The sequence below is a fragment of the Muntiacus reevesi genome, chromosome X (assembly GCF_963930625.1).
Source record: "Muntiacus reevesi chromosome X, mMunRee1.1, whole genome shotgun sequence".
NCBI lineage: Eukaryota > Metazoa > Chordata > Mammalia > Artiodactyla > Cervidae > Muntiacus > Muntiacus reevesi.
In genome coordinates, this window is record NC_089271.1 from 21,612,985 (window position 1) to 21,629,841 (window position 16,857).

Consider the following 16,857-nt stretch of genomic DNA (forward strand, 5'->3'; position numbering starts at 1 on the left):
GGAACCTTATACACTTAGGGTATATAAGGTTTTCACAAAAACTGGTCAGGGTCCTTGGCTAAGAGGAGACTCTGCCTTGGACCCGCAGGTATAATAATAAACTGCACTCCACTACCTGCATTGTCCTTCTGAGTGGGTTTGTTTCCCGGAACGCGTGGCTACAACAACTGAACTACATATACACTTAAAAAGGTTAAAAAAGTATTATGCTATGTATATTTCATCACAAGAAAAAAGGAATGAAGTACCAATACATGCTACAACAGAGATGAACCCTACAAACATACTTAAATGAAAGAAGCCAGACACAAAAGGACACATGCAAGATTCCATTTATATGAAATGCCCAGAATAGGCAAACCTATACAGAGAGAAAATAGATTAGCCAGGACCTAGGGGGAAGCGAGAAATTAACCACTAACAGGAATAAGGTTTCTTTTTAAGGGTGATGGAAATGTTTTCAAATTAGGTACTTGTGAGCACAAAGTACAACACTGTGACAATACTAACAACCACTGAATTTATTATGCATTTTTAAAGGATAAATTATATGTTTAGTGAATTTTATCTCAAAAAAATTTTTGGACAGTAAGTTTTCCCCCAGACTGAGGAATGTAAATCCAAGACAGAAACTATCCTTTTTTTTTTCCCCAAAAAAGAGTCCTGTTTATTTCATTTCTGAAAGCTGCAGGCCTTGACTTCCTTGGGGCTCCGGCCTCACGGGTCGGTGCTAACTGGCACAGCTACTGGTGACTGGCTGTGAACCCCCAAATCTGGTGGTGCCCCAGAGGGAGAGGGGAGGTCCCTGAGACACGGGCAGAAACTAACCTTTTTATGACCTTGACTCAGAAGTCATAAAGCATTCCTCCTGTTGTATGTATTAGAAGTCCTTCCCTAAAAAAAAAAGTGAGTCACTAAACAAATATCATATAATAATGCATATATATGGAATCTAGAAAAATGGTATTGATGAATCTATCTGAACCTATCTGCAGTGCAGGAATAGACACAGAGAAAACGAACTTGACATAGGTGGGGGGCGGGGAGGAGAGGGTGGGATGAATTGAGAGTGTAACATTGACATATATACACTACCATGTGTAAAACAGATAGCTATATAGCAGGAAGCTGCTGTGTGACATGGGAAGCTCAGCTCAGTGCTCTGTGATGACCTAGAAGGGTGGGATGAGGGGATGGGGTGGGACGCTCAAGAGGGAGGGGACATAGGTATACTCATGACTGATTCACACTGTTGTACAGCAGAAACCAACACAACATTGTAAAGCAATTATCCTCCAATTGAAAATAAATAAATGTTTCTGAGAACAAAAAAAAAAGAAAGAAAAGAGCCCCTAAGTCTGACTGATGTTCCAAGTCAGGTTTTACACTTATATCATGAAACTCCTATCACTTCAGTTTCACAACATTGGGAAGGTAATAACAACTCCCATCTACAGATGAAACTCAGGCTCCCCAAGGTTAAGTTCACTTCCCCAGGCCACAAGGCCAATAGGTGGCAAAGTTCAGATTGGAACCTATATACAGCTAAGTCCACAACGTGTGCTCTTAACTGCCATCAGTGGTGGTTCTTAACCAGACACATCATTTGTGAAACCATACACAGTTCAGAACCAGCCCCCTCAACATCACTTAAAGCAGCAGTCCCCAACCTTTTTGGAACCAGGGGCCAGTTTTGTGGAAGATAATTTTTCCATAGACCAGGTGTTGGCAGATGGTTTCAAAATGATTCAAGCACATTACATTTATTGTTCACTTTATTTCTATTACTATTACAACAGCTCCACCTCAGATTATCAGGCATTAGATTCCCAAGGTTGGGGACCCCTGATTTAAATCATCATTTCTGGGGCTTGATCCATACACTCAAATGTCTTTAAGCTCCCCATGTGTTTCTCTATACACAGAACCACCTCACTGTCTTACAGTTTTGTATTGTTAACACGGGCAGCTGATGCCAGCTGGATGGTGAGTGCCATGGGGCAGGGCCCCACCCCAAGCCTCCCTGTGACTGCCACTGTGACAGCACAATGTCTACCTGCAGGTGGCAGGTCATCATTGGACAGAAGGATTCAGAGCAACCGCCACCCAGAATGTCAGCTACCAGGGGGTTCCGGTGAGGGGAGCACAGTTTGTGGCTGGGAGCTGGCCTACCTGGCCACTCTCGCCAGTGGGCAGGAGGTTCACTGGGGCCCCCTTTGGTGGGCAGCCCTTGTTGCCAACTTGGGCACCTCGGCTCAGGCCATAATAGAGGTGTCAGGAAATAACACTATCCCCAGGCTTTCTCTCCCAGTTTCTAATTTAAGAGAGCCAGCTCAAGGCCTAGAATTCACTAAGGCTTTGTGGCTGTTTGTCCAACGGTCAGCATGGAACACCGAAGCCGACCTCGGGGCATTGGTCTGAGCCGAGTCCCTGGAACTCAGCCCCGAATTCCCCGGGCCCCAATCCCCTTCCATGTGGAACAGGAGGCCAGAGGAGAAGATGAATTGGAGGTTCGAGAGCTACCTCGTCCGAGAACACCTACTCCTGTCTACAGACCACCTCAAAGTGAAGAAATGACAGACAACGTTATTATGGGTAAGGAGATGCTCCCCACTAACCCCCTCTACCACCCTCAGCAAAAGAGAGGTGACTTCCTCCTTTGCCCACAGGAAACAGGTCAGGAAACAAAAAGCAGAGCATATAATGGGTGGGACTGGGGAGAGGGATGAGTTTGTTTCCTATCTGCATCAAAAGGTTGTCTGGAGGGGTACAATATGTGAAAGTAACCTTAAACTATGGCAGGCTATTGGGAACATTAGAAGCTATTTACAAAATCAAGTGTATACAATAGCAAATGCTCAGCTGCACCAGCCACCTTGGGAATCCATGTAGATTTTGACCCCAGAGAGCTGACAGTCTGAGGAAACAGAAATTGCTGGATGGCTTTTGTGGGATTCAGAAAGATGACAAGAACTCACAGGAAAATAGAAGGGAGACATAAAAGTTACCGGTGGCTTACCTCTTCCTGGTGTGCACATTGTGGGTCTCCCTTCAGTTCTCATCTGCCATCTTAGCTAATAGGTGAGTGATGGGGTTACTTGTCAGAAGATGGAACAATACCATGCCTGGGAGAAAGGGTTTTGTGGGAATGTAGCAAGTCTTGATTTTAAAAGAGTAATACACGCCTTGAGACAGTCTCAAATCACCAAACTGTGACTTTTCTGCTTGAGATTCTTTCCCACTGAAAGACAATAATTGACCTCAAGATACTGCTTTTCAGGTTAGACCTTTCTTATCCAAATTCTCCCAGGACTTAAGAGGGCTTACAACTGGAGTCATGGTGCCAATTCACCCAGCTCACTGCAGGAAAAGGAGAATAAGTATCTGTTGTGAAGTGAAAGTTGCTCAATAGTGTCCAACTCTTTGTGACCCCATGGACTATACAGTCCATGGAATTCTCCAGGTCAGAATACTGGAGTGGGTAGCCTTTCCCTTCTCCAGGGGATCTTCCCAACCCAGGGACTGAACTCAGGTCTGCCACATTGCAGGCGGATTCTATACCAGCTGAGCCACCAGGGGAGCCCTAAGTATCTGTTAGAGGTATAAAATCAGCTTCCCAGTTGGCTCAGTGATAAAGAATCCGCCTGCCAATGCAGGAGACGTGGGTCCTATCCCTAGATCGGGAATAGTCCCTAGAGGAGGAAATGGCAGCCCATTCCAATGTTCTTGCCTGGGACAAGAATTCTGTCCATGGACAGAGGAGCCTAGCAGGCGACAGTCCGTAGAGTCACAAAGAGTCTGACAGGACCGTGCAACTGAGCGCATCGCGCCCGCGCGCACACACGTGCACACACACACACACACACACAAAGGCATAAAATTTCAGAGGCAGAAAGGTTACTTTGGGGAGGGGGTGACGGATGGTAGTGAGGCTCCCGTAGGAGAGATGTGCGCGGAAGAATAATAGGGTCTAAAACAGTGCTGATCAGTCACCTGCAATGGCGGGAGCGCAGTCTCCCTCAAAGCTTTGTGGAAGAGATGGGCCTGGAAAGATGAGAAGCACCTAAAACATTGCTGAGGGCGAACAGGGATGGCTGGGAGAGGGGAGGGTGGTCTAGGAGGGCAGGAGACCCGCCCCGGCCGTCACAAAATCACAAACTAAGTTGGGCTTCGCGGTGCGGCTTCACTGAGCACACTGGGCTTGCCCGCAGGGCGCAGGCGCAAATGCCTCCAGGTGAGGGTGAAGAGTCGCGACGAGGGGCTGACAGACTGTAGGGGCCAAGGGCCTTCAGCACCTAGCCCATTGCTCTTCCTGGACAGAACTAGTTTGGAAAGGGTTGTCACAGGGAGTAAGGATATAACATGTGAAAGCAACTTAGAACTGACTGGCAGTTGGAAACATTAGGTGTTATTCGCAAAATCAAAAGCTTACAGTGGCAAATGCTCACCTTGTGCCAGGTGCCTTGGGAAACAAAGCTGAATTCCACATCGATTTTGACCCCCAGGGAGCTGACAGTCTAACAGAGGAAAGAGAAACTGTTGGATGGCTTCTGTGGGATTCAGAAAGAAGACAAGAGCTCGCAGGAGGCTAGAAGGGACCCCGGGGGGCGGGGGAGAGCATAAAGAGTGCGGAAGACTCCTGTAAAATGATGGGGTAATTGTCAGACGATGGAACTATACTGCGCTTGAAGAAAGTCTGGTTTTCCGGGAACTTTTCAAGTTAAAAAATAAGACACCTTTGAGGCAGGCTTAAGTCACCAAACTGCCTGTTTGCCTTGCCTGCTGGAGAAGAGTAAATGGTTAGCCCTTTCTTCTCCAAGTTTTCCCAGAATTTACAAACTTACGAGGGCTTCAACTAGGGGCAGGGGTGGGGGGAGTCGTGGCGTTGTTGGCAGATCACTTCAAGGAAAAAAACAGTACCTGTTAGAAATATAAAGTGCAACCCATTCAGAGATAAGTTAATTTCACTTTTTGAGGGGCGGGGGGGAATGGTGTGCAGTGGTGAGGCTTTGTGGAAGAGACGAGCGTAAAAGGATGTCTGAAGACGTGTGAGGGCGGGAGCGCGTGAGACCAGTCACGGCAGCTGTCGCTTCTCAGAGTTAGGCAAAGCGCCCTGCCTGGGCCCGCCCCAGGGCGCATGCGCAAACACACGCAGGGGGGATGAGTGGGCGGGGCTAGCGACCACGTGGCTGGGCCGGCTCCTGGAGAGCCCGGGAAGCGGGCGACTGGGGGAGCGGAGGGGCGGGGGAGTGAGGAGGCGGGGCTGGTCTCGCGAGGCCGCGCTTGTGCTCGAACGGGCGTTGAGCGCGCGGTTGTAGCTGCCTGGCGGCGGGAGAAGTAGCGTTCAAGCCAAGGGACGTGCGACTACACTCGCGTGGTCATGGAGGCGCCGCCCCCGCCGCTACCCGCGATGACTCTGGCCCCTGGCCGGAGCCGAAAGCTCCTGCTGCTGCCTCTGCTGCTGTTCTTGCTGCGGGCCGAAGCTGTGCGGGGCTTGGAGGCTGAGGAGAGGCCCCGAACCCGCGAAGAGGAGTGCCACTTCTATGCGGGTGGCCAAGTGTACCCGGGAGAGGTGTCCCGGGTTTCGGTCGCCGACCACTCCCTGCACCTCAGCAAAGCCAAAAGTAGGTGGTGCCCCACCACGGCGGGATGACCGGTGGCACCCGGAGGTGGGGAGGGCCAGGGGACACATGTACCCTGGTTACGGTGGCTACCCTGGGGCCTGACTTGGGCGGCACCTCCTGGGCTACCTCCGGTCCCGAAGGGGGAGCTTGGTTCTCCTGAGGGGTGGAGGGATGGAGGGGGTTCCAGAGGTGTGAAGAAAGGGGTGGGTTCCACTGATCAGATTTTGGAGGAATTAGTGGTTACCCCAAAAGCCGCAGATGAGGGAGAGGGTGGCCCTGGTCCTGGGCTTGCAGGCGACGAGGATGTTGTGTAAACTAGAACACTTCCTCAAACATCGCGAAGTGCCTGCAGCGCGTCGCGTCTGTTTTCAAGTACGATTTCGGAGAATAATGCGCTGATAAGTTGAATAACGATTCACAGAAAGTTTGGATAAACAGAAAAGTGGCTAAACAACGTTTGGCTCAGGAGAGGAAACGTTTCATTTTGTTGTTGCATCTTACAAAGAAAACTGTTAAAAGCCACCTTCCCAGAGACCTATAGAGTTAATGGGCATCCTTTGTGTTTCTCAGAAATGAAGAGCTTGTTACAGGGTGTATCTTGAAGGCTCTTTGTAGGGAAATGCGGAAAAGGAGGTTAGAAGTAATGCATTTGGGTTGATGATAAACCTCGTGGCAAATTTGTGTCCTGCCAGTTTGGCTTTTGATTACTTGCATTTCTGTCCAGTGTACACAACTAATGGCCACTTTCAGAAAAGACACGTCAGACTAAGTGGATACTGAGAAAATTGTGGCCTGCTGCATCTGGATGTTAAGATCAGCCAAAAAGAAGTGGGTAGGGACTAAAGAATAAAGAGTGTCCCTTGCTTGCTTTTAAATAACCTGCTTTTCCTACTGACCATCTGGCATTCTGAAGATGTGTATTTGGCTTTTGTGGTCCAGTTACAGCATGTTCGTTGGCCATGTTCAGTGAAAAAAAGCAGTGCTTTGCAGTTATGAATCCCCAGTGTTAAATGGAATGTTGATATGCCTTAGGATAGAGTGGAAGTGATAAATGAGAAAAACTGTTGCCTCCTTAAACATCTGCAGTTCTTTCCTACTGCAAGTTATCTTTAGGTTTTTGTTTTTTAAAAAGCTAGTGTTACACTTTCTTTTGTGTGTGTGTGTGTGTTACACTTTCAAAATCATATTTCCAAGTCTCATTGCTTTTACTTGCCTTGGAAGATATTTTGAAATATGGCAGCCAGTTAAAGTGGCATTTACTGGCATTACATATATTTCCCATAACATGCCATCCAAGTCTGCTCATGGAACCTAATGGTAGTAATAAGATTTCCCTCTACCTTTTCAAATTTTAGATATTTGCTACATTTCTCTAATGTGTAGGCTCATCTAGAATTATAGGTACAAGGACCTTCACTCAAAACAGAATATTATGGAGCTATTAAGTTCATACTTTCAGATATTTTTAGTAACATGAATAATTATTCATGATCTAATGCTTACTTTTTTCACAAGTGGGATGCAACAAGATCCAAATTTGTGTTTAAAAAGACTAGGAGGAAGGACATCAAAATGTTAACAGTAGTTATAAACAGATGGGTTATAGGGAAAGGGAATTTAAATATACTTTATACTGCTTTCCTTTTGCTTTGTTAATTATATGATTTGTATTTGGGACAATTTTTGGGTTTTGTTTGTAAGAACATTATTTTTTATTTTTATTTTTATTGGAGGCTAATTACAATATTGTGGTGGTTTTGCCATATATTCACATGAATCAGCCATGGGTTTACATGTGTTCCCCATCCTGACATGTGAATGGTTGCTTTGGGAATTCCATTTATAGATCTTAGCAAACTGAATTCTCTTTGCTCTATAAACTGATGACAGTTTTTTTTTAACTAACACTGCAGTTCGTAAATCAAGAACCCAAAATTTCCCTCCCCAAAAAAGAAAAAGAAAAGCCATATCTAGGTACAGTCAAGGATATGAAGGCATGCCTTTCCACCACCTTGCCAACACTGTTAACATTTAACAAACCTTTACCAATTTGTTAAGATAATAAAGCATTCCATCAGTGTCTATAAAAAAGAAAGATCCCCAAAATCAAAATTTTCAGAGCAAAATTTTTCAGTTTTATTGGTTTTCCCAATATGCTAAACTCATTATGGACTATCATTGTAACACATTATTACAACTATAACCTCACACTTGAGTAATATTTTTAAGTAATATATATAAAGCATATATAGTTCCATATCCTTCTGCTATCTAATTCTCCTTCCTGGCCTTTACCTAATCAGATCAGGATGCTTTTGTGAGATAGGCTGCTGGCTCAAGATAAGTAATCACCTGTTATACATTAACTCCACAGAGAAATTAATCTTAAGTGTTTCTCTGTTTTCAGAGTTATCAAAAATGCTGGCTAGTATACAAAATATAATCAATTCTATTATAACCCTTACTTTCTAGGAACCTTAGTCAAACTTGGAAGCAAGTATTGACATTAATGTATGTAATGGTTCTGAAAATTTAAGTGCTATCTAAATGTGGTAACAGAATATCAAGGTACATTATTATCAGAGTATGTTGGCTAGACTTCCAAGCATACACTGACAAGAGAGCAGCATGAACTATTCAATTTCCATTAGGTCACTTGTTCAAGAGGGTCTCCTCTTTCAAAGCCTGGAAGATAATCCTATGGTCTAGGATTTTACACTTCTGTCCTGACATATTTGCAGATTTCCTATTCCTTGAATGTAGCAGCAGGTCTTCCGTGTATATTCAGGAAACTGGACAAACACTTAAATTAATACATCTGGAAGACTGCCATTAGAGAACAGAAAATCTAACTGAAATGTGGGAAGCTGATTAACTTGGAGGAACTATAGTGAAGTATCCTGTAGGGTTTAGTGCAGGGATAGAATGTAGGGGGTCTGTGAGCATGAATAGGAAAAAGAATCTTTATTTTCACTAATCTCCAGCTGAAATATAGCAGTTCTTTCCATTATGAACATCAGCAGCAAACCACCTTAGCCTCAGCAGTACTCATTGTCGCCAAGTAGAATCACATATATTTCATACCATTATTATGGATGCTGCAGGTATCCTGAAACATAATTTACACTCATCACAATCGAGTAGTTACTAGATCACTGCCAAGTCTCAGAGTTTTAACGTGTTAAGAAAAAGGACACAAATATTAATATATCACCAGTTTTTTTTATAGTTTTGATGATTGCATTTCAATGTAATATATTTCCTTTGAAATTCTAAATATTCTAAATATTTTACGCATTCAATAACACTGCAGAAGTCCATCTGCATCACCAGACTGCTAAAAGAGGTCCAAAGATTCCCTCCGAAGCCTTGGTTTCTAGTGATGTCCTAAAGATGTCCTTCTGTCATCCCACCAACCTTCTCATCGTTTAAGAACATCATATATTTTTCTTTCTTAGTTTCCAAGCCAGCACCTTATTGGGAAGGAACAGCTGTGATAAATGGAGAATTTAAGGAGCTCAAGTTAACTGATTATCGTGGGAAGTACCTGGTTTTTTTCTTCTACCCACTTGATTTGTAAGTAATCCATATCATAGCAGCTAGTAATACCTCAGTCATTATTCATCTTTGCTCAGGAGCATCATATAGTTAGAAATTTCTTAGTGCTTGTTCATAAAGGGCAACCTGAGATGAGTTTTTTTTCAAGAAAGTAACATCTTGAATATATTTCACAATCATAACCCATTGACCCCAATGTTGTATACTTACATATATGTGATTGTGTTAACATAATCATTAGACAAAAACCACAGTTATATTCATTAAACTCTACTTACTAAGGCAAGAAAATGGACTGAGAATATTTTAGAAAGCATTTAAATAGCAAGACTTAGACCACAAATCTGTTTCTCTGTTAACGTGAATATTTATAAGGCTTTTTCTCTGGTGATAGCATTTAACTTTGGTTTTATTATTTTTGTTCTTTGCTGCATGTTACTTTCCTGTGATTTGAACATTTTCCTGAAAATATTGGATATGTTTAAGGAATAACACCTATTAACATAAAGTATGATTATGGAGGGGGTTCTCTTTAATTCTGACAGCACTTTTATAGGTAGACAGTTGACTCAAAGATTCTTGGAGTTTTAGTCACACTGAGGATTTAATTTTGAATTTTTCAAATTCCATGAAAATGAAAAGATACCAAAGAGAGTTATCCCAACTTTGATCTTTTCTGTTTGAATATGTTTTTTGGTTACAAAAAGTAAATAGATTCTTCTGTCTGAGCCACTGTATACTAAGTTCCTTTCTCCATTAGGAGTAATCTAGAACTATGTACATATATTTTAAATTTGTAGTGAGGATATACTTAAGCTCATATCTTTATGTCTATAGACCGGGGGCAGCAAACTTCTTCTGTACAGGGCCAGATAGTAAAAATTTTAGTCTTGAAGTGATCTTCATTGCAACTACTCAACTTTGCCATTATAGCATAAAATAGCCATAGACAATAATAAAGGGGTCTTGTACGCCATTGAAAGTTTATTTAAAAAAAACAAGATACACTAGATTTTGACCTGTGGGCTGAAGTTTGCTGACTCCTACTCTAATCCAAATAGAATTCTCATAAAAATGTGTACATTGAGACTGAAACAAACTATGAATCTGCATAATATGTAATCTTTTAAATTAGTAGGAACTTCCTTCTTTCTAATCAATTTGTACTATGGCTTGACTGACTAAAATGTGTACTATAACTTCTAATAGAAACCTGAAGTAGATATTTTAATGCATATAAAATGATAGGCCTTCTAAATTCATGTTGCTGTAAAACCAAAAGGCAGCACACATATTAAATATATATGATGCTAAACCTGAATTTTGAAATTAGCCTAACATAGCACACAAATAAGCTATTTCTCCAGTATTATTTAAAACTCCCCAATGAATAAGACGTATCTAATTACAGCATGATGTTAGCAATGGTCTTCTGGAGCAAGGAGCTAAGAGAGTTTCTGCTGTTTGCATGTAAAGCCAGCCAAACTGGACCTGGTTAGAGAAAGAAGAATCCTGGGACATTTGCCACAGTCTACAAGGAAGAAAATCAGAATTGTAACCCTTCAGGTTTCTGCCAAAACTTTTATGTTGGGCCAGTAAGAGAAGGAAGTGGCAACCCACTCCAGTATTCTTGCCTAGAGAATCCCACGAACAGAAGAGCCTGGTGGGCTACAATCCATGGGGTCACAAAGAGTCGGACATGACTGAGCAACTAACACACAGTATATCTCTAGGTAACATTTCTTGGGATAACAGAAAGGAGGACAAGGGCCAATCATTCTTACCTTTTGGAAAATATTAAAAGTTCATTTTATAGGCCAGATTTCCAAGGACATAATCTGGATTAGAACTGTCTTCTTGCATGTGGCAGTCCTCCACTCGAACAACTGAAACATTTGAAAAGCCTATATTGGACTGTGGTAGGAACCTGTCCCCTAAGTCTATGTTTTTCAAACCTTGACCATGACACACAGCAGGAAGTCCATTTTTCATTGCTGCCGTGTACACTTACACATACATACAAGGTAACATTCAGTTTGTTTGCACCAATATAAAGTTTATCAAGACATAATTGAGGACTCTATATTTTTAAATTAAATGATATTTGATCCAGTGACCATTTTTTAGACTACTCCATCTTGAGAAGGTTCATATATAAAATTGTTCTTAATGTACATTTTTATATACCAAAGTGTTTATAAAAACAAAATCATTTGAAACTAAGGATGTGTGTTTTTTGAGAATAATGACTTTTTTTTTCCAGCACTTTTGTGTGTCCAACTGAAATCATCGCCTTTGGTGATAGAATTGACGAATTCAGATCAATCAACACTGAAGTGGTAGCCTGCTCTGTTGATTCACAGTTCACCCATTTGGCCTGGTCAGTATCTTAAACTTAACATTTATAGGGAAAGAATAGACATACTCTTAAATTATGGGCAGACAACTCTTAACATGACAGGAATATAGTTATTTATCAGACAGTTCAGGAATAAATTTATCTGAGAGCTGCTAGTTCAATGAAAGTAAAGTAAAAATGTTTAAAGATTTTATAGAACATTTCAAATTTTGGGAAAAGTTAAATTCAAAAGATATAGGGACTTCCCTGGCAGTCCAGTGGTGAAGAATTCACCTTCCAGTACAGCGGGTACCAGTTCATTTGCTGGTCAGGGAGCTAAGACTCCACATGCCTCACAGCCAAAAACCCAAAACATAAAAAACAGAAACAATATTGTGACAAATTCAATAAAGATTTAAGAAATGGTCTGTACCAAATAATTATTTTTTTAAAAGATGTAATATCCACAGCAAAAACCACTGAATTCTATGATTATTATGATAAATTAGATAACCTTAATCTGGAGAAATATAATTTTTTTATATTTATTTTCTTAGCAATGATTAAATAATTTTTAATTCATTAATCATAGAAAGATGTTCCATCTAATTGCACAAAATTTAAAATGACAAGAGATGCCATGCACATGTTTGTGTGCATATCCAAGGAGTGTGGACTATTTTAATATATGCTGTTTACTTAACGCTGAAAGGTACATTTTCTGTTAACAGGATTAATACTCCTCGAAGACAAGGAGGACTTGGGTCAATAAGGATTCCACTTCTTGCAGATTTGAACCATCAGATCTCAAAGGACTATGGCGTATATCTGGAAGACTCAGGCCACACTCTTAGGTACCTTTCAGTAGTTGTACATGATGACAAATACAAATATATTTGTAATCCTACTTGAAATGGAATTAGAAGATACAAGGTTTGATCAAGAAATATTTGTTCTACTTGCAAAAATGTTGTAGATACCATTAAAAATAATTGGTGAGTCCTGACTGAAACTATGTGAGTGTCAAAGACTGTTAGAATTGGAAAATTCTAGAGGCCTTCAACCCTGTCATTTTACATAAAAACGGATTCAGCATTCCAAGAACTTAGCCAAAGTGACTATAGTTAATTGCAGAACCCAGACATGAACCCAGGTCCCCAAACTTTCTGTCCATTTCTTTCTCTTCCAAACTGACTCGAGTAATAGTTTTTCTAAATACAAGTATCATAGTATTAGCAAACCTGTGCCTCTGGAATAGGAAAAATTAAGGATATATTTTATTAACAGCTCTCACTGAGTTACTTGAGCTAATAACTGCTGATAGAATTCTTAGAAAAAAGGGCAGCTTCAGCTTGAAATACTTGTAATTTTCTTATCATCATATTGATTTGCTTTGTAGTGCTAATAGTTCTTTTAATGTTTTATGTAAAGATGTCAGTATTTTATAATCTTGTGGTTTTTTAGAACAGCTTTATTGAGATAAAATTCGCATACCATACAACTCACCCATTTAAAGCATACAATTTAGTAATTTTTAGTATTTCACAGTTGTACAACCATCACCACAATCCATGTTAGAGAACATTTTCATTGCTCCAAAAAGAAATCCCATACCCATTAGCAGTTACTCCCCATTTTACCCAGTCCCCCTCCCCTAGCCCTACACAACCACTAATCTACTTTATGTCTTAATAGTTGCCTATTCTGGACATTTCATATAGATGGAATCCTACAGTATCTGCTCTTTTATGACTAGCCTCTTTTCACTTACTGTAATATTTTCAAGGTTCATCCATATTGAATCAATGTATCCCTGCCAATTTTCTTTTTGTTTTGTACTTGTCAGGTCTATAATGGTTTCTGCCTAGCGATTATTATTAACTCCCAAAGAATAAATATGCCACTAAAGACTGAGGCACTTTCCAAATTGAGAATTATTTGAACATTAACCAAGTAAATTATCTAATATTAGCAAGCACAGCAAATGTCTTAGTCTCATAGTCTACCAAAGAAGCAGTTCACAAAATCAAAAGAGAAAACAAAAGCTACAGTTTGCTACCAAAAAACAGGCAGCTTTTGTTTTTATGTGGAGTATATGGCTATGATGAGTGTTACAGAGGCAAGGTCAAAATTTCCAGTCAGGCTCGCTTACTTCAAAACAGACTTGATCACCTTTTATGAGGATTTTCAGTTGTGAAAGTAGTAATGTGAAAGAACACAAAAATGAATAGTAATTAGCAATTTTACCTAAGTTTGACCAAGTTGATCTGATCTAAGGAGACTGAGCCCTAGTAGATTCAGAGGTTGAGTTACTCATTCAAAAAAAAATTTTAAGTATTGCAGAATAAGGCTTTGCTATGCAGTTTCATCATTTACAGTACAGTCCCAAATCTAGTACACATGAAGACTCAACTGATAATACTACAGTACATTTCAAAGACAAAAACAAAATTTTAATGCTACTATTTAACAGTGATAATCCCAAAATACACAGTAGATAGGTGTGGGTATAGGGGTGTGTGTATGCACATACCAGTCAAGTAGGTGGGTAGTTATGTTTTTGGTTCTGTATAACATCTTTCTGTTTGAGCGGTACAGGGATTCAAAGTAACTAATATTTGTCTTAACTGAGAACAAATGTCCTCATCTTTCCCATTCTTCTGTTTTACAGAGGTCTCTTCATTATTGATGACAAGGGAATCCTAAGACAGATTACTCTGAATGACCTTCCCGTGGGTAGATCTGTGGATGAGACACTACGTTTGGTTCAGGCATTCCAGTACACTGACAGACACGGAGAAGGTGCCCTTTCCTTCTGTTAGAGCCTTTGGATTTTTTAGTTTGAGAGATAGTAGCATAATACGGTTTCTTACCTTAAAAGTAATTTTCATGGTTCCAGAGTCTTCCAATTATTTTCAAATTATTAGATCTTTTAAGCAAATCATATTTTAATTATTAATATGAAAGTGCTTTTAACAAAGTATCACTAATATATTCTACCTACTGAATGGGATAGAAAAAATATTATTTTCATAGTCCTTTTGAATATCTCAGAGAAAAGTTTCTGCTACTGTAATTTTTCCCATTATGTTTCTATTAACTTAAAATGTGCCAACCAGTCTGGCCATATCTAGTAATGTAGGTTTTATTTGCATGTTTTACGTTATTTAACTTTTTTCTTCAAGGTAATTCAGAAATCTTTGAGGTTATTCAGTAACACACTAGTAATCTATTAGTTCACCCTTTCACTCCAAGTTTTTGCAGTAGCCAAATGGTAAACATCAGATTCTTCTTAAAATAGAACATATGTTATATATTCCTTTCAAAAGTATAACTTAGTGCCTGGGTCAGGGTGCTAAAACAAACAGTGAACCATGGCATCAGGACCAAATACTGCAGGGCACAGAAGATAAGCTTAAGGGAATGTACATTTGAGGAATTTTGCTGTACCCAGATCTTTCAATTCACCAGATTCCCAAACTTTCCAACTTTACTAAAGGAACACTCAATTTGATTTCTTCTGTTATAAATGTAACTAAACATGACTGAAAAAACTGAAAAATAGCTATCTGCTGATAAGCTCCAGGACTAAAATTTCTTGTTGCAAGCCAGTAAGCTAACAGAACTCAAGTGTTAGGTGGCCTAGAAATGTTCTCATTAATATAGGTTCTATTTTCAGTATCATTTGGAAAAAGAAAAGCTGAGAGTTGCTAGAGAGAATTGAACAGTTTTTAAATTGTCTTTTGCCAATTTTTGTTCCTTTCAGTCTGCCCTGCTGGTTGGAAACCTGGTAGTGAAACAGTAAGTCAAGTTCATTTTTCTGTTAAGGGGATGGCTGGGGCCAAAAAGCAGCAGCCAATCCTAGGATAATCTCTGTTTGTAACAGACCTGCCTTGATTTTGTAAATGAAGTAAACATTGCTAGGCAGAACTCCTAAAAGAAGTACAGGCATTCTTTGGACTGTAGGGAGAGTAGCTGAAACTGGGAAAGTAGAATATGGGACTTGATGCTCTGGATTTTAAAGCCAAGTATTCAGAGAATTATATCATTTAAAAAGCAGGAGGAGGGAAGCGGTGGAGACTTGTTCAAATAAATTCAGGGCAAAGAGAACGGTCACAAGAAAAATTTTTCAGTGTATATATTAAAAGCTTTAGAGAAAATCTGGCTTAACTGACAATGAAGCTAATGATTCTCTCCTTGTCATATGAAGGAAAATGAGACTGAAACACATTCTTTCATTTAGGGAGGCTATATAGAGTGTTTCTTTTACTTTGCAATTTGAGATGAAAAGGTTATACCCTAGACTGCCAAAAAATCCATTTGAGCTCTCTGCCCCCTTTTCAGGTTGTAGCATACCATCACTTTGTTAGCAGATTATTTTACAAATGCATTAACATCTGTAGCCATGCTCCCTTAATGTGTTTGATTTAATTAGATCAAACCTGAAGATGCCATGCAAGCCTGGTGGCCAAGAGAAGAGTTATAAGTAAGTTTGGGAGTGTTTAAGTACAGATGTTAATTCACTGGCAGATCACCTGCCTTCTAAAATAGCTGAGATTAAAATTAGCAGGTAGGACAAATCCAGTGTTCCCTAAATATATATAATTTGGTACAGGAAAACAATCTTGACCCAAGAGATGGGCAACTATTATCAGACTACTGATGATGTATGTTGTCTTCTTTTCTTCAACAGATAATCCCAGATCCAGCCGGAAAACTGAAGTATTTCGATAAAATGAACTGAAAATACTTCCTCAGGTCACAGTGCTTGAAACTTCTCAATAAAACTCACTGTGTATTACCACACTGTGTTACAGTAGTAGTTTCTCGAATAATACAAAAATCCATGTCAGGAGCCAAAGATACTTAGTGTCATTAGACACTGATGCCAAAAGATAGGCAATTATTCTCTTATCTTTCCAAAACAGGAAATGTCAGATTGACTCAAACTAGTAACAAGAGTACTAACTGACATTTATGGAGTACATGCCATGTGCCAGGCATTGTTAGGAGTTTAGGTGCATTTTTTTTTCACTTAACTCTCACAGTAACTCTTTTGAGTTCTTTATTTCACAGATGAGGAAACAGCTTGCAAAGGTAGAATCAGTCTTTGAACCCAGATAGGCTAATTCTAGTTTCTGGGCTCTTTACATTCCTCTGTGGCTCACCTCTGAGGACAGCAGGAAAGAATAGGTTGTGAGCACAGTCAACTTCCACTGTGTCTGGTAGAGACAGTGAACCCCAGACTCTGCTCTGTACCCAGAATAAAGCCCTTTGGTTCTCTCTTTTATCTAAATTTACATTTTCAGCTTGTACCAAAATTATAAGTAAGAAATA

The 16,857-nt window shown here is 40.3% G+C and overlaps 1 protein-coding gene across 2 annotated transcripts; it reads left to right on the forward strand.

The window, feature by feature from the left end:
* Positions 1-5,272: 5,272 nt before the first annotated feature.
* On the forward strand, positions 5,273-16,324 carry PRDX4 (peroxiredoxin 4). Of its 2 annotated transcripts, XM_065916370.1 has the most exons (8): positions 5,273-5,624; positions 9,083-9,200; positions 11,446-11,562; positions 12,252-12,374; positions 14,192-14,322; positions 15,287-15,321; positions 15,956-16,006; positions 16,214-16,324. In XM_065916370.1, exons 1-7 carry the CDS (start codon positions 5,381-5,383, stop codon positions 16,004-16,006), a joined length of 819 nt encoding a protein of 272 aa, XP_065772442.1. In that variant the 5' UTR covers positions 5,273-5,380; the 3' UTR covers positions 16,214-16,324. The 2 variants fall into 2 exon arrangements, with proteins under 2 accessions (XP_065772442.1, XP_065772441.1); XM_065916369.1 differs by lacking the exon at positions 15,956-16,006 and having other exon boundaries at positions 5,274-5,624.
* The last annotated feature ends 533 nt before the right edge of the window (positions 16,325-16,857 follow it).

Bases quoted from the DNA above. Each gene is read 5' to 3' on its own strand.
- PRDX4 (XM_065916370.1), top strand. From the start codon at position 5,381: ATGGAGGCGCCGCCCCCGCCGCTACCCGCGATGACTCTGGCCCCTGGC. The intron at 11,563-12,251 runs GTCAGTATCTTA...TTCTGTTAACAG, and splicing joins CAGTTCACCCATTTGGCCTG to GATTAATACTCCTCGAAGAC. The intron at 12,375-14,191 runs GTACCTTTCAGT...TCTGTTTTACAG, and splicing joins GACTCAGGCCACACTCTTAG to AGGTCTCTTCATTATTGATG.